The sequence below is a fragment of the Panthera onca genome, chromosome B2 (assembly GCF_046562875.1).
Source record: "Panthera onca isolate mPanOnc1 chromosome B2, mPanOnc1 haplotype 2, whole genome shotgun sequence".
Taxonomy (NCBI): Eukaryota; Metazoa; Chordata; class Mammalia; order Carnivora; family Felidae; genus Panthera; species Panthera onca.
In genome coordinates this window covers 114851660-114874954 of record NC_138343.1, presented here as the reverse complement: position 1 = coordinate 114874954, position 23295 = coordinate 114851660, and the positions used below count along the sequence as shown (strand labels likewise).

Sequence of the window (23295 nt, the reverse complement as noted above, 5' to 3'; positions counted from 1 at the left end):
TGTGCACACAACAGGGGAAGGGCAGAGGGATAGAGAATCTTAAGCAGGTTCTACACCCAGCGTTGAGCCCGACTCAAGGCTCAATCTCATGACCCTGAGATCTCTACCTGAGCCAAAATCAAGAGTCTGATGTTTAACTGACTGAGCCACCCAGTCTCCCCAAACCTAATTTTTCATTTTAAAAACATTAACTACAATGTATTCTTAATTAGGTAATTAGAAGATAGTCATGAAATATAGTCAAAATCACCATTTTGTTGCATCCACTCTGCAAAACAGTATGGAGGTCCTCAGAAAGGTAAAAATGGAATTACCCTATGATTCAGCAATTGCAATAGTAGTATTTACCCAAAAAATACAGAAATACTAACTCAAAAGAATACATGCAGCCAATGTTTATAGCAGCATTGTCTGTAGTAGCCAAACTATGGAAATTGCCCAAGTGTCCATTGACTGATAAATGGATAAAGAAAATGTGGTATTAAAAAAAGATGTGGTAGGGAGGAGCCAAGATGGCGGAACAGCATGGAAGTTTTTTTGTGTCTCACGTCCATGAAATACAGCCAGATCAACACTAAACCATCCTGCACACCTGGAAAACTGATCTGAGAATTAACACAACAATCTTCACAACATGAACCACAGAATTCTGCAGGTACATGGTGCAGAGAGTTGAACTGGGAGAGAGAGAAGCCATGGAGGTGACGGCGCCATTTTTGCATGGGGAGAGAGGATGGAGACAGGGTGGAGGGTTGGAGGGAGAATACGGGAAAAGAACACCCTCCCCCCCCCCCCCCCCACATAGCAGCTGGAGAGAAAGTGGAAAAGTGGAAACAGCCACAGGGACTAAATTAAAAAGGGAGAAAAGAGAAAGGACAGGGTTTAAATTCCATTTAGACTCTATAAACAGCGGGAGTGCAGAGTCTGAAACTCCGCAGCTCAATACCTGGCAGTGCTCTGGTGAAAAGGGCAAATCTCCAGGAGCAGAGTGAAGTCTGCGCGTCTTTGGGCCACATGGGAGAGGCGGTTCCCCTGCTGGGAGGACAGCTGGTAGAGGCTGTGTGGCTCCCCCAAAGGCAAAGGCCCCAGTGGACCCGGGAGAACAAGCACATTCACTGGTGCTAAAACAAGGCCGCTGGGGGTGAAGCCTGTGCCAGATGTGTGTTGTGATTTTCCATAACCTCTGAAAGGCTGCTGCTACATGATCTCATGAACTTTTTCTGGGATGGGCTGACACTCAGATGCAGTCTCTGGGCATTGGCAGCAGCACTGTCCCGTAAACATTCCTGGGTCCAGCTGGCACCCAGCCATTGCTTGGTGAGACCCTCCCACAGAGGGGCAAAATGGGTCAAAGCCTCAGTTCCTCAGAAATAAGGGGTCGGGTAAAACAGCCACATCTGACATAAAACTCAGGAGGGAGTTACAGCCTGGGGCTTGGTCATGGACTGTGTAAAAGTGGGGAGTGGACAGAAGCCAAAGACAAAGGACAGGTGTGCAATTGCTGATTGGGGAGAACAAAGTTCCTATACTAGAGACTGGGTAGCTGGGTGACGCCATTATCACCACTCCCGTGCATGTGCATTGGCACCTACAAGCGCCACAACAATCTACCCCAGTATGCTAAGCAGCACCATCCAGTGGAGAACGGAGCCATTACTCTAAGCCCCGCTCAACTGGGCCAATCTCACTCTTCAGGAACATGAATCTCTCCACCTGCTTAGTTTATGGACTATAAAGCACTTCATAGTTTGAATTCAGGGAGAAAGCAAAGTAATTTCAGTCATATTTCAGTCTGTTCACCAGTCGATCTATTCAATTTTCTTTTTTTTTTCTTTTTCCTTTTTCCATTTCTTCTCTTTTATTAAAAACATTTCTCTAATTTTTTCTACTTTTTTTTACTTTTGTGTAAATTTTTTCAAATTCTATTTTACTTCCATCATTTCATTTTATTCTACTTAAGTGTATCTATTTTTTCAAATTTTCAAATGATTTCCTTTTTTTTTTCTTTCCCCTTTTTCTCTATCGAGCCCCTTTCAACACACAGACCAAAACACACCTAGGATCTAGCATCATTTACTTGATTTTTTTTTGTATGTGTGTTTTGTTTTTAATTTTTTCATTTTAATTTTTTTTATTTTAATTTTTTACCTCATTAATTCCTTTTCTCCCTTCAAAATGACAAAATGAATGAATTCACTCCAAAAGAAAGAACAGGAGGAAACGACAGCCAGGGATTTAACCAACACAGTTACAAGTAAGATATCTGAACCAGAATTTAGAATCACGATAATAAGAATACTAGCTGGAGTTGAAATAGATTAGAATCCCTTTCTGTGGAGATAAAAGAAGTAAAAGCTAGTCAGAATGAAATAAAAGATCCTATAACTGAGCTGCAATCTCAAATGGATGTCAGGACAGCAAGGATGAATGAGGCAGAACAGAGAATCAGTGATATAGAGGACAAACTTATGGAGAATAATGAAGCAGAAGAAAAGTGGGAGACTAAGGCAAAATAGCACAATTTAAGACATAGAGAAGCCGGTGACTCATTAAAAAGGAACAACATCAGAATCATAGAGGTCCCAGAAGAGGAAGAGAGAGAAATAGGGGTAGAAGGGTTATGTGAGCAAATCATAGTGGAAAACTTTCCTAACCTGGGAAAGACACAGACATCAAAATCCAGGATGCACAGAGGACTCCCATTAGATTCAACAAAAACTGACCATCAACAAGGCATAGCATAGTCAAATTCACAAAATACTCAGGCAAAGAAAGAATCATGAAAGCAGCAAGGGGAAAAAAGTCCTTAACCTACAAGGGAAGACAGATCAGGTTTGCAGCAGACCTATCCACAGAAACCTGGCAGACCAGAAAAGAGTGGCAGGATATATTCAATGTGCTGAATCAGAAAAATATGCAGCCAAGAATTCTTTATCCAGCAAGGCTGCCATTCAAAACAGAAGGAGAGATAAAAAGTTTCCCAGACAAACAAAAATTAGGGTTTGTGACCACTAAACCAGAACTGCAAGAAATTTTAAGGGGGAGTCTCTGAGGGGAGAAAAGATGAAAATTAATTAATTAATTAATTAATACCAAAAGCAGCAAACACTAGAAAGGACCAGAGAGCAACACCAGAAAATCCAACTCTACAAGCAACATAATGGCAATAAATTCATATGTTTCAGTACTCACTCTAAACGTCAATGGACTAAATGCTCCTATCAAAAAACATAGTGTAACAGAATGAATAAGAAAACAAGATCTATCTATATGCTATTTATAAGAGACCCACTTTAGATCTAAAGGCACCTTCAGATTGAACGTAAGGGGATGAAGAACCATCTATCATGGTAATGGTCAACAAAAGAAAGCCAGAGTAGCCATACTTATATCAGACAATCTAGAGTTTAAACTAAACACTGTATCAAGGGATGCAGAAGGGCATTATATCATAATCAAGGTGTCTATAGACCAAGAAGACCTAACAATTGTAAACAGTTATGCACCAAATGTGGAAGAACCCAAATATAAAAATCAATTAATCACAAACATAAAGAAACTCATCAATAGTAATACCATAATAGTAGGAGACTTCAACACCCCACTGACAGCAATGGACAGATCATCTAATCAAAAAATCAACAAGGAAACAATGGCTTGGAATGACACACTGGACAAGATGGACTTAACAGATATGTTCACAACATTTCATCCTAAAGCAGCAGAATATACATTCTTCTCCAGTGCACATGGAACGTTCTCCAGAATAGACCACATACTGGGACACAAATCATCCTCAACAAGTACAAAAAGATCAAGATCATACCGTGCATCTTTTCAGACCATAATGCTATGAAACTCGAAATCAACCACAAAAAAAATTTAGAAAGGTAACAAATACTTGGAGACTACAGAACATCCTACTAAAGAATGAATGGGCTAACCAAGAAGTTAAAGAAGAAATTAAAAAGAACACGGAAGCCAATGAAACTGATAACACCACAACCTAAAACCTCTGGGACGCAGCAAAGGCGGTCATAAGAGGAAAGTATATAGCAATCCAGGCCTTCCTAAAGAAGGAAGAAAGATCTCAGGTACACAACCTAACTTTACACCTTAAGGAGCTGGAAAAAGGACAGCAAATAAAGCCCAAGACCAGTGGAAGACAGGAAATAATAAATATTAGAGCCAAAATTAATGCTATCGAAACCAAAAAAACAGTAGAACAGACCAATGAAACGAGAAGCTGGTTCTTTGAAAGAGTTAACAAAATTGATAAACCACTGGCCAGTTTGTTTAAAAAGAAAAAGGAAAGGACCCAAATAAATAAAATCAATAATGAAAGAGGAGAGATCACAACCAACACAACAGAAATAAAAACAATAATAAGAATATTTAAAAACAATAATAAGAATATTATGAGCAATTATACAGCAATAAAATGGGCAATCTGGAAGAAATGGACAAATTCCTAGAAACATATGCACTACCAAAACTGAAACAGGAAGAAATAGAAAATTTAAACAGAACGATAACCATAAAGAAATCGAATTAGTAATCAAAAATCCCCAAAAAACAAGAGTCCAGGGCCAGATGGCTTTCCAGGGGAATTCTGTCAAACATTTAAGGAAGAGTTAACACCTATTCTCTTGAAGGTGTTCCAAAAACTAGAAATGGAAGGAAAACTTCCAAACTCTTTCTGTGAAGCCAGAATTACCTTGATTCCAAAATCAGACAGAGACCCCATTAAAAAGGAGAACTATAGACCAATTTCCCTGATGAACATGAATGCAAAAATCCTCAACAAGATATTAGCCTACCGGATCCAGCAATACATTAAAAAAATTATTCACCACGCCAATTGGGATTTATACCTGGGATGCAGGACTGGTTCAATATCTGCAAAACAATCAATGTGATTCATCACATCAATAAAAGTAAGGACAAGAACCATATGATCCTCTCAATAGATGCAGAGAAAGCATTTGACAATATACAGCATCCTTTCTTGATAAAAACCCTCAAGAAAGTAGGGATAGAAAGATCATACCTCAAGATCATAAAAGCCATATATTAAAGACCCAACACTAATATCATCCTCAATGGGGAAAAACTGAGAGCTTTCCCTCTAAGGTCAGGAACAAGACAGGGGTGTCCACTCTCACCACTGTTATTCAATGTAGTATTGGAAGTCTTAGCCTTTGCAATCAGACAACACAAAGAAATAAAAGGCATTCAAACCGGCCAGGAGGAGGTCAACTTTCACTCTTCTCAGATGACATGATACTCTATATGGAAAACCCAAAAGATTCCACCAAAAAACTGCTAGAACTGATTCATCAATTCAGCAAAGTTGCAAGATATAAAATCAATGCTCACAAATTGGTTGCATTCCTATACACCAACAATGAAACAACAGAAAGAGAAATCATGGAATTATTCCCATTTACAATTGCATCAAAACTCATAAAATACCTAGGAATAAATCAACCAAAGAGGTAAAAAATCTATACACTGAAAACTATAGAAAGCTTATGAAAGAAATTGAAGACATAAAAAAATGGAAAAATATTCCATGCACCTGGGTAGGAAGAATAAATACTGTTTAAATGTCGATACTGTCCAAAGCAGTCTACATGTTCAATGCAGTCCCTATTAAAATAACAGCAGCATTCTTCACAGACCTAGACCAAATAATCCTAACATTTGTATGGAACCAGTAAAGGCCCCGAATAGCCAAAGCAATCTGGAAAAAGAAAACCAAAGCAGGAGGCATCACAGTCCCGGACTTCAAGCTGTACTACAAAGCTGTAATCATCAAGACAGTATGGTACTGGCACAAGAACAGACACTCAGATAAATAGAACAGAATAGAGAACCCAGAAATGGACCCACAAATGTTGGCCAACTAATCTTAGGCAAAGCAGGAAAGAATATCCAATGGAATAAGGATAGTCTCTTTAGCACGTGGTTCTGAGAAAACTGGACAGAATAAACCTGGACCACTTTCTTACACCACACACAAAAATAAACTCAAAATGGATGAAAGACCTAAATGTAAGGCAGGAAGCCATCAAAATTCTCAAGGAGAAAGCGGGCAAAAACCTCTTTGATCTTGGCCGCAACGACTTCTTACCACTTCTCCAGAGGCAAGGGAAACAAAAACAAAAACGAACTATTGGGACCTCATCAAAATAAAAATCTTCTGCACAGCAAACAAAACAATCAGCAAAACTAAAAGGCCACCAACAGAATGGGAGAAGATATTTGCAAACAACATATCGGATAAAGGGTTACTATCCAAAATCTATAAAGAACTTATCAAACCCAACACCCAAAAACCAAACGATCTAGTGAAGAAATGGGCAAAAGATATGAATAGACACTTCGCCAAGGAAGATATCCAGATGGCCAACTACCACATGAAAAAATTTCCACATCACTCATTATCAGTGAAATACAAATCAAAACCACAATGAGATATCACCTCACACCTGTCGGAATGGCTAACACTAACAACTCAGGTGACAACAGATATTAGTGAGGCTGCGGAGAAAAAGGATCTCTTTTGCATTGCTGGTGGGAATGCAAACTGGTTCAGCCACTCTGGTAAACAGTATGGAGGTTCCTCAAAATATTAAAAATAGAACTACCCTGCGACCCAGCAATTGCACTACTAGGTATTTATCCAAGGGATACAGATATGACGTTTCGAAGGGGCACATGCACCCCAATGTTTATAGCAGCACTATCAGCAATAGCCTGAGTATGGAAAGATCCCAAATGTCCATCGATGGATGAATGGATAAAGAAGATGTGGTGTATATATACAATGGAGTATTACTCGGCAATCAAAACAAATGAAATCTTGCCATTTGCAACTATGTGGATGGAACTAGAGGATATTATGCTAGGCGAAATTAGTCAGAGAAAGACACATATCATATGACTTCACTCATATGAGGACCTTAAGACACAGAACAGATGAACATAAGGGAAGGGAAGCAAAAATAATATAAAAACAGGGAGGGGGACAGAACATAAGAGACTCTTAAGTATGGAGAACAAACAGAGGGTTACTGGAGGTGTTGTGGGAGAGGGGATGGGCTAAATGGGTAAGGGGCATTAAGGAATCTACTCCTGAAATCATTGTTGCACTATATGCTAACTGATTTGGATGTAAATTTAAAAATAAATAAATAAATAAATAAATAAATAAATAAATAAATAAGATGTGGTATATATATTTATATATACACATACAAACACAATGGAATATTACTCTGCCATAAAAAGGATGAAATCTTGTCATTTGCAACAACATGGATGGAGTTAGAGTATTATGCTAAGCAAAGTAAGCCAGTCAGAGAAAGACAAATACCATATGATTTCCAAAACAAATGAGCAAAGGAAAGAGAGAGAGAAACTAAGAAACAGAATTTAACTATGGAAAACCAACTAATGGTTACCAGAGGGGAGTGGCTAAGGGGGTGGGTGAAATAAGTGTGGGGATTAAAGAGTGTATTTGTGATGAGCACCGGGTATTATATGGAATTGTTGAATCACTATATTGTACACATGAAATTAGTATGACATTGTATGTTAACTGGAATTTAAATAATAGCTGAAAAAAATCCACTATATTTTCCACAGTTATATTAGGAAAAGACATTGTCTGATGTTCTGTGATAGCTTAACAGAAATACAGATTAACATTAACATTTATATGTGTACTAAATCTGTATGGGTTGGATTGCAAACATTGTGTATTACAGTTACTCCCCAGGTCAATTGTTCACTTATATACAACTTGAAACATTAGGACTACTATCCTAATTTGCAGAATATTCTATTTCATCTCAACAATTTAAAGAGATTATATAGTTGCACCTGATATTTCTAACTGCTGCCATGACATAGACATTACTTGAACTCCAGTAAAAATGCTTTGAAATTTAAGCAAAGATGTAATTCCTCTTTTTGCCCTATTTTGCCATCTCTTTACCCTTTATACAAGCTATAGGACCCAAGTAAAATCAAATAGATGTCATTTTAATTTATTCCACAGAATCCTAGGAGGTAGATTTTTTTTTATCTGAAAATGAAAGGAGGTATGCCCTTTCTGTGAAATCTTCTCTCCAGCCTTTAAGTACTGCTGCCCCAGCTAATAACTTGATTGTGATCTTACAAGACACCCAGAGCCAGAACTCTTTGGTTAAGCCACTCCCAAATTTCTGGCTCACAGAAACTGCATAATATGAAATGCTTATTGTTTTGAGCCACAATTCTAGGGGAATTTATTTTGCAGGAGGAGGTAACTGATCAAAGCAGCCACATAACTGAATCTTCCCCTTCAGGCTTCTCCCTAAAGGGCACTTTGTCACAGAAGTCTCTCTAGACAACCCCATATAAAATAGAACTCTTCAATCCTATGATTCCTCATTTCCCTTATCCTGCTTTATTTTTCTTTAGAGCTCTTACCTCATCTTGACATATCGTGTGTTTGTTTTTTAATTTGTTAATTTGCATTTTGCACTAGAATGTAAGCTTCATGACAGCAGGGACTTTTACTACTGTGCTCATTGTAACCTCAGCACTTAAAATAGTGCATGACATATAATAGGCACTCAGTACATATTTGATGAGTGAATGGATGGACACAATAGTTAAAAATGCAATTCCCATTATGTGTAGCTAAATACCAGATAATATTTTTAATGTAGTGGGTTAGTGATAAACACTAACCTTGTAAATAAATATAATTAATAAATATTATGAGACAGTGGTCTGGGGCCTTTTTTCAAACCCAGAATTCTTGAGAGATACCCCTGATGGTTTTTCTCAACGAATTTGTGTCATTGTGATCTGTGGGTGGATTGAGGACTAAACTGCAAAAGCATCCCACTTGACCCTAATGTCTAACCCCCCACTTCAACCCTCAGTTACCACCAGAGTTCCCTCCATTGCCTTTAGAAGACAGAGTAACACTAAGAAGTGAACTAGTCAGAGAAGGCTTTATAGCAGAAGTAGAAAAGTTAGAAAAGGAAAAAGGCGGAAGCTCTTTGACAGTATGTATGGTATGTTTGGTAACAGTGGTCATTCAAGTTTGAAATGGAGAATGAGTATCAGGAAGTAGTGAGAGCAAGAGTGGAGATATAAGGTAATCGATATGGTAAGATATTAACCCCAGTAGAATAGATTTTGACAATGGGAGAGCTTCACATAGTTTCGACAAAGTGGAATGTTAGAGAAGAGTAGTCAATGCCTAAAGTAGTGTTTTAGGAAAGTATCAGAAGTTTGAAAAATGGTTCTCTTTTGCATTCTTCATGAACAGTTCATGGTATGTAGAGAATACTCAAAAAATAATAGACTGAGTGGATGGAGTGATGGGTGGGTGGATGGGTGGATGGGTGGATGGGTGGGTGTATGGATGGGTGCCTGGAATACATGAAGAAAAAAATGGAAGGAAGTAAACTAAGCCAGTAATGTGAATATAATGTTGTAAATACTCCCCTATTGATGGAAACAGTGGGAATGAAAAGAAATGTTACAAGGGAGGTAGAACATAGTTAAAAATAGAACTTATTAAAGTTAATGCCAGGATTTAGAGCTTTGTTGATTCAGAAACTGATAGTTCCTCTTACAGAAATAGGGAAGTCACGAGGGACCTGACTTGTATGTTTAAGGAGGTAAGAGATGAAGCACAGGAAATATCATGGTCACCAAAACGGTATTTAAACCTTTACTCTGTGGATCATCAAAATATTTCCATTAGGACGATATGAGCAATGGTGGCCATGAGATCTTTGGAAGTTTGTTCATAGGAGAAATAGCACCACACTGGAGCGAGCAAATTTCTCCTGAAGCTTTAAGGAGACATTTCAGATACAAAATGAGAAGTGTGTACAATTGTATAATTTGCTCTTTGCTCTCACCAAGAAGTTATACGATCTAAAACTAAAACCAGATTCTCAGCAGTTTTTCTTACTAATGGGTTAAAAACAAAAACATGGCAGGCTGTTATATGTAATTTGGGGTTCGGCTTCAACAATTTTAAGTGTTAAACCAGGAAGACCATCTACCATATATATCGTATAATCACTTTTTGAGCTAATGGCAAAATCCTCTTGTCTATTTTTTGTCTTGTAACTGAAGGAAAATTGTATGATGAAAAGCCATCATTTGGCCTCCTTCAAAACTAAAATTGACTACATACCAATTCTAATCAAATTAAATTATAGTGAAGTGAAATCATTTTTAGTTGTTTAACATAAGGAAATCATATTTTCAGCATCAAGTGAAGATTCATAATGCCACTATATTGATTTTATCTTAATTATAGACATATTTTAAAACTTCAATTTTTTTAAAACTTCAATTAAAAGGAATGGGGGAAATACGAAATATGGGCAGAGTGAATAAAACTATTTAGGTGGCTTTGGAATATTTTAAATTGCTAGAGTACTAAGCTCAAATAATATTTAGTTCCAGCTAGAGTTAAGTACCATTAGGTAATTAGGCATCCACAAGGATGGAAAAGCCTGGGCCCATTTCATGTAATCAGCTAAATCACTTCTAATTTGATTTCTCGTTCTTTATTTTCCTTCCTTTAATTAATTCGTATTGATAAATAAGAAATAGCAGGGGAGAAAAAAAAACCAGATTGTTAAAAGGTAGCAGTGCCTGCTTCTTGCCTGCTCACACAAATTGATCAATGAAGGGAAGATGATTTCTTTTAAAAATGAGCTTTGTAATATTTAGTTTGGGATTTCATCTCAAGTTCAATGAGATCTTTCCCCAAGACCAGAATGCACCTTTTCTTCTTTTAATCCTCTCCAGCATCGTTAGTTTGCTTTGCTCCTAATAGATGTGGAGAGACAAGCCCTCTTGCACGAAATTCCTTAATTTGGAATGTACAACTTATGTCGGTCTAACAGAATTAGTTAAGACTGTTTACTAGATTTTCTGGATTTTTGTAGAGAAAAGGGATAATAAACAAGGAGTTCATTTTTAAGGATTAGGTTAAATAATTAATGAAGATGGGTAATTATCATTATTGCCCACTAGGGCAAGAATATGAGATTAGACTTGTTTGGGGAGTGTGCGTGTGTAAATTTATCTACCTAAAAGTATGTATCCACAGGATACATAAATGTATACACAACGTATAATGCATACAAATATGGATTCTAAATTGAAAATAAACGGAAAAAAATGATTAGGCTTTCTTAGCATAGGTCAGCTATGATTCATTTTTCTCTCCAAGGGCTATGCTTATGTACTTCCTGTATTTTAAAACTGACGAGTGACTGCTCCATGGACCCCTCAGAGAGCATGTATCCTGTTAATAGCATTCCTAGGAGCTTAGAGACCCAAACTGGCAGAAGTATAGAGAATGATGGACTACATGTAATTTCAAATAACATAGATTTCTGTCTTAGTTGCCTGCCCAAATCTAGATTTCTGACATTACTACACTTTCTGTCCTATTTCTAAAGGAAAAGAGGTAAATACCAAACCACCAAGTTCCTAGCAATATTTTAATGGAAAATGGGAATTTAAATATTAGGAAGAAAAGAAAACTTTATAAAGTTTTCTTTTATTCTATGAAGGTTTTCTGTTTGTAGGTATAACAGCTTATATTAAGTTAGAATTTTATACTAAAAATCTAAACTGATATAAAATTTAATTTTTCATTATGATAGATGCAAATTCATTTTTTCTCTCTCTGTCTCTCTCTTGGTATGTCTGCCTGTCTCTCTACTCTCTCTGTGTCTTTCCCTCCTCTTTCTTTTTTTTTTTCTTTTTTGAGAAAGGAGAGAGTGCCAGCAAGGAAGGGGCAGAGAGGGAGAATCCCAAGCAGGCTCCATGCTGTCAGCTCAAAGCCTGACACGGGGCTTGAGCTCACAAACCGTGAAATCATATGAGCTGAAATCAAGAGTCCGACGCTTAACCAACTTAGCCCCCCAGGCACCTCTTTCTTTTTATGGAAGTTCATTAAAGAAAATATTCTATTCTTGCTGGAGAGTCATTCAGTGACTGTCATCCCTATATAGAAGGAGCATATTTGCCCTAGAGATTCAAGATTCAAACAGCTCTACAGACAGCTTATTTATATTCAATTTATATAACCTACCATAATGCATTTTTCATAATTTTGGGGAATTTTCAATTCATTCAAAACATATAAAATATATTAATAATGTCAACTTTCTCAGGTGTATGTTACCTTAAAAAAAAAGTTTTCCTGAAGAATATCCTACAAAGAAAAAATATTGGGGCACCTGAGTGGCTCAGTTGCTTAAGCGTCCGACTTTGGCTCAGGTCGTGATCTCGTGGTTCAAGAGTTCGAGCTCTGCTTTGGGCTCTGTACTGACAGCACACAACCTGCTTTGGATCCTCTGTCCCCCTCTCTCTATCCTGCTCTCTCTCTCTCTCTCTCTCTCTCTCTCAAAAATAAATAAATAAACATTAACATTTCTTTTAAAATTAAAAAAACATTTTAAATTTTAAAAGGAAAAAATATTAATATTTCACTTGTAATTGATAAAAAAAATATTAGTGATTAAGCAGACCTTTATTTTAAAGTTGCATTATTTTTCCTTTCCTCTGTAAGATAACAACTATTGTAGGAAAATTTTAAGACTTTGAAGGAAGGTATTAGAAGGTTTAGTTCAAGCTTTAATAGGGCAAATGCCATCTGTTTCTACAATTTGTAAGATTTTATTATTAACAGCTCCAGAAGAAGGAAGCTGTCTATTTCGGTGAGGAGGACAGATTTCTGTCCATCTGTGCCCGTTTTGCAGCATGTCACTTGTGCTTTAGATCTGCGTAGCTCTGAGCCCATGTTGATGCCATGGCAAGGTCAGGATGTGGAGAAGCCTGTCAGCACACTCTGTCTCTAATGTGATGACAGTCCCACAAACTGCCGCTTTGGGTCCCACCCTGAGGCCCCGTTCTGTTGGGCCCTGGAGCAGGGCCTTCTACTCTATCATTTCAAATAAAATGTTAACTTTAAACATTTAAAAATATCAGACAAAGAACTTAATCTATTATGTGTCTCTTGCTAATGTCAGGTTTCTTATTAAGGTGACTCATTTCTCAACATTAAAAAAAAAATGCATAGCATTCTATGGTGATTCTTCTTACTTTTTTCCAGTTCCTTAGTAACCATGTTGGGTTTGGGGGAAGGGAGAATCCACATGAAATTCTATATTATGGCAAAAGAGTTGGGTGGGAGGGAAAGAAAGAATGCTGTGGGTTAAGACTGACTTTCAAACTTTTAAATGTTGCATGTTAATATTAAATACCTCATTTTCCCCCAGAAATCTCAGTATCCAGAATCTCTAAATGTGTGCTTTTTTTTTCTTCTTTTTCCAAAAAGTGCCTATCAGATTGTTGTGGAGGAGTTGCACCCACACCGAACCAAGAGAGAAGCTGGAGCCATGGAATGCTACCAGGTTCCCGTTACATACCAAAATGCCCTGAGTGGGGGTTCTCCTTACTACTTCGCTGCGGAACTACCCCCAGGGAATCTTCCTGAACCTGCCCCATTCACAGTGGGCGACAACAGGACCTATCAGGGCTTTTGGAACCCTCCTTTGGCTCCACGCAAAGGATACAACATCTACTTCCAGGCAATGAGCAGTGTGGAGAAGGTGAGCCTCCCCCCAAATTTGCTTTTTCACTGCCCTGAGGAAGAGCTGCAGTTGAATTTTATAAATACTCAGTAGCATGTGTCAGGAAGAAAATAAAAAAAAAAATGGGGGGAAACAGTGTGTAGGGGGGGTGTTGTTTCTGTTCCCAACAGGGCGCACAGTTCTGGGCCTACTGTAGGGTTGAGGCTCCATGCCAGTCCCATCGCTCTGGATTCCTGTTTCCTAGTAACTGCTTCTCTGTGAGCCTTCTTCAGGAAAGCCCACAAGAACAATTGTGAGGAAAATGATTTGAGAAGTTGGGTGTGCTGCCGCTGGGACTGAAGGCCCAGTAAATACCGGGCATTGTTGTCTTCTTTTCTCAGTAGTGGCGCACTTCAGAAGATTAAATTTACTGCAGGATAAATAGAATGCGTGCTCCACAGCAGGCTAATAAACCCTTATAAACTTTTCAGAGGGTACAAGCCAAATAGTAAATAACAAGTAACAATCCTCTGATTACAAAGTAATAGGGTGCCTGTGGCATATCTGACACAACCTAAACAGGAGGCTGCCTGGAGATGGAGGGATGCTGTGCCATTAGCGAAGTCTGTTCTCCGTTTCCCCTGTTGCCCCTCCTTTTCCCATTTTGGACACAGTTGTTTTCGAACACTGCCGCTGATCCCAAATGAATATTGAAGAGGAAAACACAACAGGAAGATAGAAACTACCAGTGGTTCCATATGTGGGGAAATAACCTGGCCTTTCGTGCCTCATGCTGTTCTCTTTGAAAGATTTTCCTTCCTAAAACTTATTTATTTTTTTTTTTTAGAAAGGGATAGGGGAAAAAAATGCCAAGAATAGAAAACTCCTACAATTTAAAATCCAATAGAAAACTGACATATTTTGTGTACTTGTAGCTGTATAGGAAATTTCTGGCTTTGGGTAATTGAGTCCCTGAGGTGGGTACCTGGAAGATGATGTGACATCCGTGATATCCAATTGCAACAGGCATATTATACTTTGGAATAGTTAAATTGAAAGACAAAATGTATTTGCTTTTCTGTGGGGGCCACGAGAACCTGGGGTACTGACTGGCTGCTTTTGAATGAGAGCTCTATCTTTCAGCTTACCTATATTCTTTTGCCAGTATATGGCAAAGAAGAATGCCACAGCATCTTCTAGGATGTTCTCCAAAGCCACAGGCTGCCCCTGGTTGAAAATGTTATTCTCATCTTCTATCTAGTTTATTTCTACATAAGTGGGAGTCTTTCGAGACAGGCTGACTGCCCGCCTCCCGCATGCACATGATTGCACATCACTGGTACAATTGGACTACCCCAAAACAAGAAGACTATGGAAGCTAGTATTCCATTCTGGGTATAAAGTAGCGTAGTGGTAGAAAACACGGTTCTGCATTTGGGTATTCATCTTTAAAGATGTGAGAGATTCTAAATTAACTTTCATTACTTGGACTGTGGTATAAGAGGAGTGATAATGAATGTCTGTTACTTATAAAGGATTTTCCCTGGCACTCTTTAAAAGCCTCGATATGAATGTTCTCTCCGCATTCTTAATATATCTACATGCGGTTTAATCAAATTACAGAAGAGCAACAATATATCTCATGGTTACCTTGGCAAATAGTTCCAAAATCGATGGGGTTCCTACCAGCAGAGGCTGGAAATCCTGAAAGAATTAACAGCGATTGCTTTTAGGAAATCAGAATCCCTTTGGGCCTTTGTGGGAATGCGAAACAATCTCTCTTGGAACGTACTGTAAAGGCCTCACGTCACAATTAAGTAATAGAAGTGCAAAGTTGTATGTTTTACTACTAATTCCTCCTCAGTACTTTGTTCTGCGTAATTGAAAAGTAGTAAATGCTTAAGAGGAAGTGGAAAACTCTTGGTTTATCAATATATAGAACTACTCAAGATGGAGTTATAAATACATCCTCAAACAAATAGCCTTTGTTTTGTTCACTGGCTTTACCATCTTTTCCAACCTCTTGTATATTCAAAGATTTGAACTGAATCAACGAAGTCCTAAAGGTGTGTGGTGTGGGCCTAGAGACGTATTCCACTGCTTAGTGCCACCACACAACATCAAAAAGAAAAGAAAAAGAATCTGAAATCATTTTTGTCCCTTCCCATGTCAACTTCTCCTTCCTCAACTCCATCTGTCTAGCAAGAATAGGAAAATAGTCCCAATGAGAAATAGCTAACTCCTGGGGCGCCTGGGTGGCTCAGTCGGTTAAGAGTCCGACTTCAACTCAGGTCACGATCTCGCGGTCCGTGAGTTGGAGCCCCGCGTCGGGCTCTGGGCTCAGGGCTCAGAGCCTGGAGCCTGCTTCCGATTCTGTGTCTCCCTCTCTCTCTGCCCCTCCCCCGTTCATGCTCTGTCTCTCTCTGTCTCAAAAACAAATAAATGTTAAAAAAAAAAAAAAAGAAAGAAAGAAAGAAATAGCTAACTCCTAACACCTAAATTCAAAAGGGAAGAAAAAAAAGAACAGGTAAATCCTCCCTTCGTTGGGATACAACCTTTGGATGATCTTTCTAAGTGCTGTCATTTAACTCATTAGTCATGCTAGGATCCAAATGAGAGGATGTAATGTTCAGCTTTGGTCTGAGTCTACAGCTGTGTGGCAAGAATGAAGTTTGTGTTTGGGTCTGATTTGTATTAGCTCTGCAAACACATTTTTCTTTCTAATCATTCAAAAAGTACAGTAAGTACAAATAGAATGCTTTAGCTACTTGTCCCAGACAAGATAGCCTGTTTCATTACAGAGGAAAACAGAGCCCTGAATTTTTAGAAAATGATGAAAAATTTGTAAATGTTCTTACTTCAGGGTTTAAAAAAATATATCCGAAAATCCATTTTAAAAATAAAAGTTTTCTTAATATTGCGATTCTGTTCTTCACAAACCTAATTTATAGCTCCAGATTATGTAATAGGAAATATTGTCTGTACACTGACTATGGTCTTTCATGTTTTGCTCCATCAGGAAACTAAAACCCAGTGTGTACGAATCGCTACAAAAGGTAAGAGGTTTGCCTTTTTTTTTCCTTGAGATTCCATTCGCCCTGCTTTCTAAAATGAAAGAGCTCTGTTCCCTGCTTCAGGGCTAATTAAATGTGGCACTTCTATTACAGAGTATTTGTAGTAGGGCCGGGTTAAACTGCCAGCCAAGTTCTCTGACTCACTTGGGTGTCTTTAACACCTGATAGGGTTCTACTTCCCAACCTCTAGCACTTGACTGGAGGAGTCGTGTTAGGAGGATAGGAAGGATTTAGAAAACCTTAGAAGGGCTTATTTCTGCCAGTTAGCGTCTGAAAGGTCTTATGCTACTGATCAACCAGTGTATTAGGAAAAGCTCAGCGATATCAGCTCAAAATAGCAAATTGCTTGTTTAAAAGCCTCTGTCACTTTCTGTGGTAGACCAGACATAAGAAGGAACTGAGCTAGTCATACAGATGTAGAGACCGGTCCTTATCTTCATTAGTCATGTAATTTGATTGAAGATATTTTACCTTTTTTTTTTTAACTTAAAAAAATTGTTTTAATCCAACTGATGCAAAGAAATGAGATCTGTGATGGCTAATGGCCAGGGTAATTCCTGCTAATGCTAATGTTGCATATTATAGCTTAGTTGCCTAGTTCCTTTAGGAGAAAACATTTTCATCTTTGAGTATTTGGCGTTCAGGTGTGAAAAAGTCTCCTGCATTCACTATGTTTATAATCCTTCGTTTAAGAGTTAATTGATTGTGCCAACGAGAGAGAGAGAGAGAGAGCGCACTATTTAGTGTATTCTAGCAAAAGAAACAGGAAAAAGCTGTCCCCCATGCAGACGTGGGACTCCGCAGAGGGTTGATGCTCCGGATAGTTTCTGCCAAGATGAGTATTAAACTGACATTCATGAGCAATAGTTGATTCATTTGGGGTTGAAATGAATGGCCATATTCTGTTTGTGCTGGCATCTTTTCCTTTCATCATTTTTCTCCATTTAATCATCAATCTGCTCAATTAAGCATTCGTGTTTTACTCATGATTTGTAAAAGCAATAAAGAAAGCCTTTTCCCCTGACTCATGAGAAGTAATAAAAAAGCTTCAGAGAAGAGAAAAAAATATATACCTTTTTCCAGTTCAAATACTAACATTCCTCATAATATTTTTAAAAATTAGGAAATCCTTAATGAAGGAGAAGAGAAAATACATACAGCTACATATAATAGAGAGGCATTTATTTTATTTTAAAAGCTTAGCTTATAGATCAAGAATTAGAGTTGAAACTTTTAAAAGATAATGGCAGGAGGCATTTGGACCTATATCGCCTATGCTTTTCCAGATTTAAAATAAAGCCAGAAATAAAAAATGGTCTGGCATCAGCCTCCAAGAAGGTCTTTCAATGTGGTCATTCTATGCTTCTATAACTGAGAAAAGGAAGCTATAAATGATTCTAAAATTTTTAATTTTCTTATTTGGTTACTGGATTATTTGCATTTATTTAAGTGGTATTTAAATGCCATTTTGTCCCTCTCTCAATACATATAAAATTATAATAACAAATACCGTACGATATTTAGACTGTAAGAGAGGTGAGATTATGGAAATTGTACTTAATCATGTGGCATAGAATATTTGCCAGATACTAAGAGATAGTAAGAAAGAGTCCATTTCTGGTAGTTTCTGCTTTGTCTATAATCTATCCCTGCCATACTTCTGAACCTCAAGGTGACAGTGTGGCTTAATGAGTAAGTGAAAAAAGACTCTGGCCTTGGACCATCTGGGTTCAAATCCTGACTTCTGCCCCTTACTATTCCTTAGTGTTGGGCATATTACTTACCCCTCATCACCAAAATGAGAATATTACAGTACCTTCCTCTAACTATTACTGTGAGGATTAAAATAGCTTATATATATGAAATGCTTGACTAGTGCCTTGAATAATGGTGACTATTACATAAGAGTCAACTGCTATTTAAAAAATTTTTTATGTTTGCTTGGATTCTGTCTCCTTCTCTCTCTGTCCCTCCTGCACTCACTCTCTTTCTCTCAAAAATAAATAAAACTTAAAAAAATTTTAAAAAAGGGTGGGGGCACCTGGGTGGCTCAGTAGATTAAGAGTCCGACTCTTAGTTTCAGCTCAGGTCATGATCTCACGGTGTGTGAGTTTGAGCCCCTCATCGGGCACTATGCTGACAGTGCAGAGCCTGCTTGGGATTCTCTCTCTCTCCCTCTCTCTCTCTGCCCCTCCCCCACTCACTCTCTCTGTCTCTCTCTCAAAAATAAATAAAACTCTAAAATTTTTTTTTAATTTTATATTTATTTATTTTTGAAAGAGAGACAGAACATGAGGGGGAGAGGGGCAGAGAGAAAGGGAGACACAGAATTAGAAGCAGGCTTCAGGCTCTGAGCTGTCAGCACAGAGCGCAGTGCGGGGCTTGAACTCAGGAGCTGAACCACGACATCATGACATGAGCTGAAGTCGGACACTTAACCAACAGAGCCACCAGTCGCCCCAGTAAATTGCTATTTTATCACCGTCATAATTATTATGATATTTTGTACCTTACTTCATTCAGAAAGACATAAATTGTCCACCCTTGTCTGTGGGGGGTACATTCCAAGACCCCCAGTGGATGCTTGAATCCATGGATAGTACCAAACCCTATATATACACTGTGATTTTTCCTATTAATGCGTATTTATGATAAAGTTTAATTATAAATTAGGCACAGTAAGATTACCAGCAACAACATAAAGTAGAATAATTAAACAACAAAATAGAGCAATTATAATATGCTATAATATGTTATGTGAATGTGACCCCTCTCTCTCTTTCTCAAAATATTATACTGTACTCACCCTTCTTAATCTTGGGATGATGTGGAATGATAAAGCCTACACGAGGAGATGAAGTGAGGTGAATGATATTAGGCTACTACTGACCTTCTGACTTATTGTCAGAAGGTGAGTCGTGTTTCTTGACCACGGTTGACCACAGGAAATCAAAACCGTGGATAAGGGGGAACTATTGTAATTTGTGTTACATAGTTATGAAAGAAGTATGTGTAAAAACAAAACAGAATTTTCATTATAGAGATGACTTGGCAAAAAGTAGTTTTTTTTTTTTTAATTTAATGTTTCTCTCCAGATCTAATATAATTCCCTCTCTGAACATTTATTTTTCCTCTAATGAAAAACCACACTTTTTAGGTTTGAAATCAACCTATTGTCTGACTGCATTATATGAACTAACACCTTACAAGTATGTTTAGCTTTGGAACGAATTTTTTGATATGAAAATAAACAAGTTTCTGTCAGAACATGTTGAAGACAGACTTACTAGTCAAAATGGTAACACCATACTGACTGAAAAGAGGAATGAAGGAACCTTCTCGGCAAGGAATTGTGTGATATTTCATAGTTAATGCACAGATAAAAACCAATTAAACTATATACTTAAAACATGTGTAGGGGCACCTGGCTGGTTCAGTCGGTAGAGCATACAACCCTTGATCTCAGGGTTGTGAGTTCAAGCCCCAGATTGGGGGTGGAGCCTACTTTAAACAATAAAGTGTGTACTGTGCTTAGGGCACCAAAAATTCTTGTGGGAATATGAGAGAATTTAAAAGCCACGAATAATTAGCATACATACTAAGATACAATAGCATGAAGATTTTGAAAATTTTTTGACATGTGAGAATTGTTGTAAAAAATTTCCAGTGTAACAGATTGTCTCCTGCCTTCTTGGAACTCATACCTCATGGCAGCCCACACAGAAAGAGGATACAGACATTGGCCTGATTATTTATAAAAACCGTACAAAGTAAATAATCAAGGTTATAATGTCTAAACTGAATAGTGATGTGAATACATGTTATGAGACAAGAGAAGAGGTGTTCCGGAAGATCAGCGTGCTGCCCTCTGACTCGTGTGTAGATAGGAAGTCACCGAGAAGTTAGGCGGCTGGCGTGGAGTGGAGGAGCAGATTTAAATTACACTGGAAAACATGGAAGTTATTCCATCTATAAAATAGCAGATCCCAAACTAGAATTGTTATAAACATATGAAAAGGAGTTGAACCAGCCGTATCTGTGTAAAGCGAAAGGAGGGGCACCTGGGTGGCTCAGTCCGTTAAGGGTCAGACATTGGCTCAGGTCATGAGTTCGTGAGTTTGAGCCCCGCTGTCTCTACTGGCAGCGCAGGGCCCTCTTTGTATCCTCTGTCCCCCCTTCTCTTTCTGCCCCTCCTCTGCTCATTCTGTCCCCTCTCCCCCTCTCATAAATGAATAAGCATTAAAAGGAAAAGAAAAGCAAAGGAGAGTCAGTTTCAGGAAGGGTTTTTGTGGCACATCAAGGAAAAGGGGGCAACCCTGGAATATCCCTTGCATGTGAGGCGGGAGCGCTGTGCAGCCTGCATGAGCAGTGCTTAGACACAAGTCTCTCTAACCTCCATTGAAAGGAAAATGTTTTAGGTTGTTTACGCTTGGTTTGCTCTCTGTCTTCTTACATATAACTTACTACAGTGCTCTCAACCCATAGACACGCACATATACACATGTGCACACAATTATTTGTAAATTAGTAGCTAAGACCTTGTGCTTTGTTGCCATAAATAATTTTTATAACTTTTTTAAGGAAATTACCTTAATGAGATTTAAACGCGCCAATTTATATAAATATATAAACTGTAACAAAATTTACTCAAAGAACTTTCAAGAAGTACTTCTCTGGAAATAGGCTTTATCCATATTAAACTAACAGGCAATGCATTTCAATTGAATTTTTATTTTCTCTTGTTCAATAATATCTGGTATATTATGTCATTTGTAATTTTCTCAATATATAAATAATCATTTGTGGAATCATGTATTTATTCATTTACATAAAATTATTCTTAATGTAAAGCATTTGTTGATAAGAAACCCAAATATTGAATATTTCCCTAGAATAAGACTAATAAATTGAACTGTTTATATAAGGACCTTACATTTTCAAACTGTTTTGGTTGTGTCCAATTTCTCCCTCATCCGAATTTCTGGATTTTTGAAAGAAACTGGTTATTTAAAATTTAATTTGGGGGTGCCTCAGTGGCTCAGTTGGTTAAGCATCTGAATCTTGATTTCAGCTCAGGTTGTGATCTCACAGTTCATTAGTTCTAGCCCCCAGTCAGGCTTTGCACTGACTATGGAGCCTGCTTGGGATTCTCTATCTCCCTCTTCTCTCTCTGCCCCCCCACCACTCACTCTCTCTAAATAAACAAATAAATAAACAAACTTTAAAATTCAATATCAATGGAAGTTTCTGTGTTGTTCAAATCTATTTATTTTCCCCAAAAAGTGACATTTCCAATGATAAATGCTATCAAATTTGGTAGAACAGAAAAATGTGTTATATATGTAAATTTATTTGAACATAGCATATAAGGTAAAAAGGAGGGTTTCCTTAAAGTTAATAAAATAAGGCTATATTTTATATTATGAGAAACACTCAAATTCCCAAGCCATGAATGGATTTTATTCCAAATCTGCGTTTGTAAAGTTTGCTTTGGCAGACTGTTGTTTGTCTGCCCATTAGCCATTCTTTGACTTCTTCCAATTTCATTTGGAAATCAATATTCTAATCATTCATTTAGCAAATATTTATTTAATGCCTATAATTTGCCACACAGTGTCTGGGCCCTCGGGATAGAGCAGTGAAATAAATAGAACAAAGACCTTACTTCCGTGGAAATTAAGTCCAGTAGAGGAAACAGACCAGACACGAATAAATATGTGATATTTCAGATGGTGATACCTTCTTTGGAGAGAGATGAAGCATTGGCGGGGGGGGGAGCAGAGAATGCTGGGGCACGTGTCTAAGCCTTACTATTTCACATACGGTTATCAGAGGAAAGCTCCCTGCTAAGGTAAAGGACACGAGGGAGAACATGCAAGAGAGGGAAACGTGCAAAGACCGTGAGGAGAATATGTCCTTAGCCACTCAAGAAAGGGGAGCTCAGACAGAGGGAATGAATCAGATTGGTCTAAATCAGCAGTCCTTCAGCTTCAGCTTTAGCCAGAATCATCTGGAGGACGTATTGAGGAGATTGCTGAGCCTGAACTCCAGAGTTTCTACATCAGCGGGCCTGGCTAGGGGCCTCAGAATGTGCATTTCTTTTTTTTTTTTTTTTTTTTTTTTTTAATTTTTTTTCAACGGTTTTTTATTTATTTTTGGTACAGAGAGAGACAGAGCATGAATGGGGGAGGGGCAGAGAGAGAGGGAGACACAGAATCGGAAACAGGCTCCAGGCTCCGAGCCATCAGCCCAGAGCCTGACACGGGGCTCGAACTCACGGACCGCGAGATCGTGACCTGGCTGAAGTCGGACGCTTAACCGACTGCGCCACCCAGGCGCCCCAGAATGTGCATTTCTAACAAGCTTACTGCTGATGCTCTTGCTCCAGGGACCACACTTTGAGAACCACTGATCTAAACAAATCCCGTGTACCTGGGCAGTGATTGCTGTAGGGCTGTGTATGTAACCCGGTTTGGGCCAGGGAGATCTAAGGATAGGTCTTCTGTCAGGTATTCTAAGAAATTGGTTCCTTCCTGATTTATAAAAAGAGATGGCGAGAACGATCTTCAACCCATCTTTCTTATCTTGGGGCATTGTTTTGT

The 23295-nt window shown here is 38.2% G+C and overlaps 1 protein-coding gene across 12 annotated transcripts in view; it reads left to right on the top strand.

Moving 5' to 3' along the window:
- The window catches only part of PTPRK (protein tyrosine phosphatase receptor type K), a 564132-nt gene that overhangs the window by 453011 nt on the left and 87826 nt on the right, over nucleotides 1–23295 (top strand). For all 12 annotated transcript variants that reach the window (XM_060616623.3, XM_078447295.2, XM_060616622.3 and 9 more), the window contains exons 12-13: nucleotides 13385–13658; nucleotides 16639–16675. In XM_060616623.3, coding sequence (XP_060472606.1) covers nucleotides 13385–13658; nucleotides 16639–16675 — 311 coding nt within the window. The remainder of the gene's footprint in view (nucleotides 1–13384; nucleotides 13659–16638; nucleotides 16676–23295) is intronic.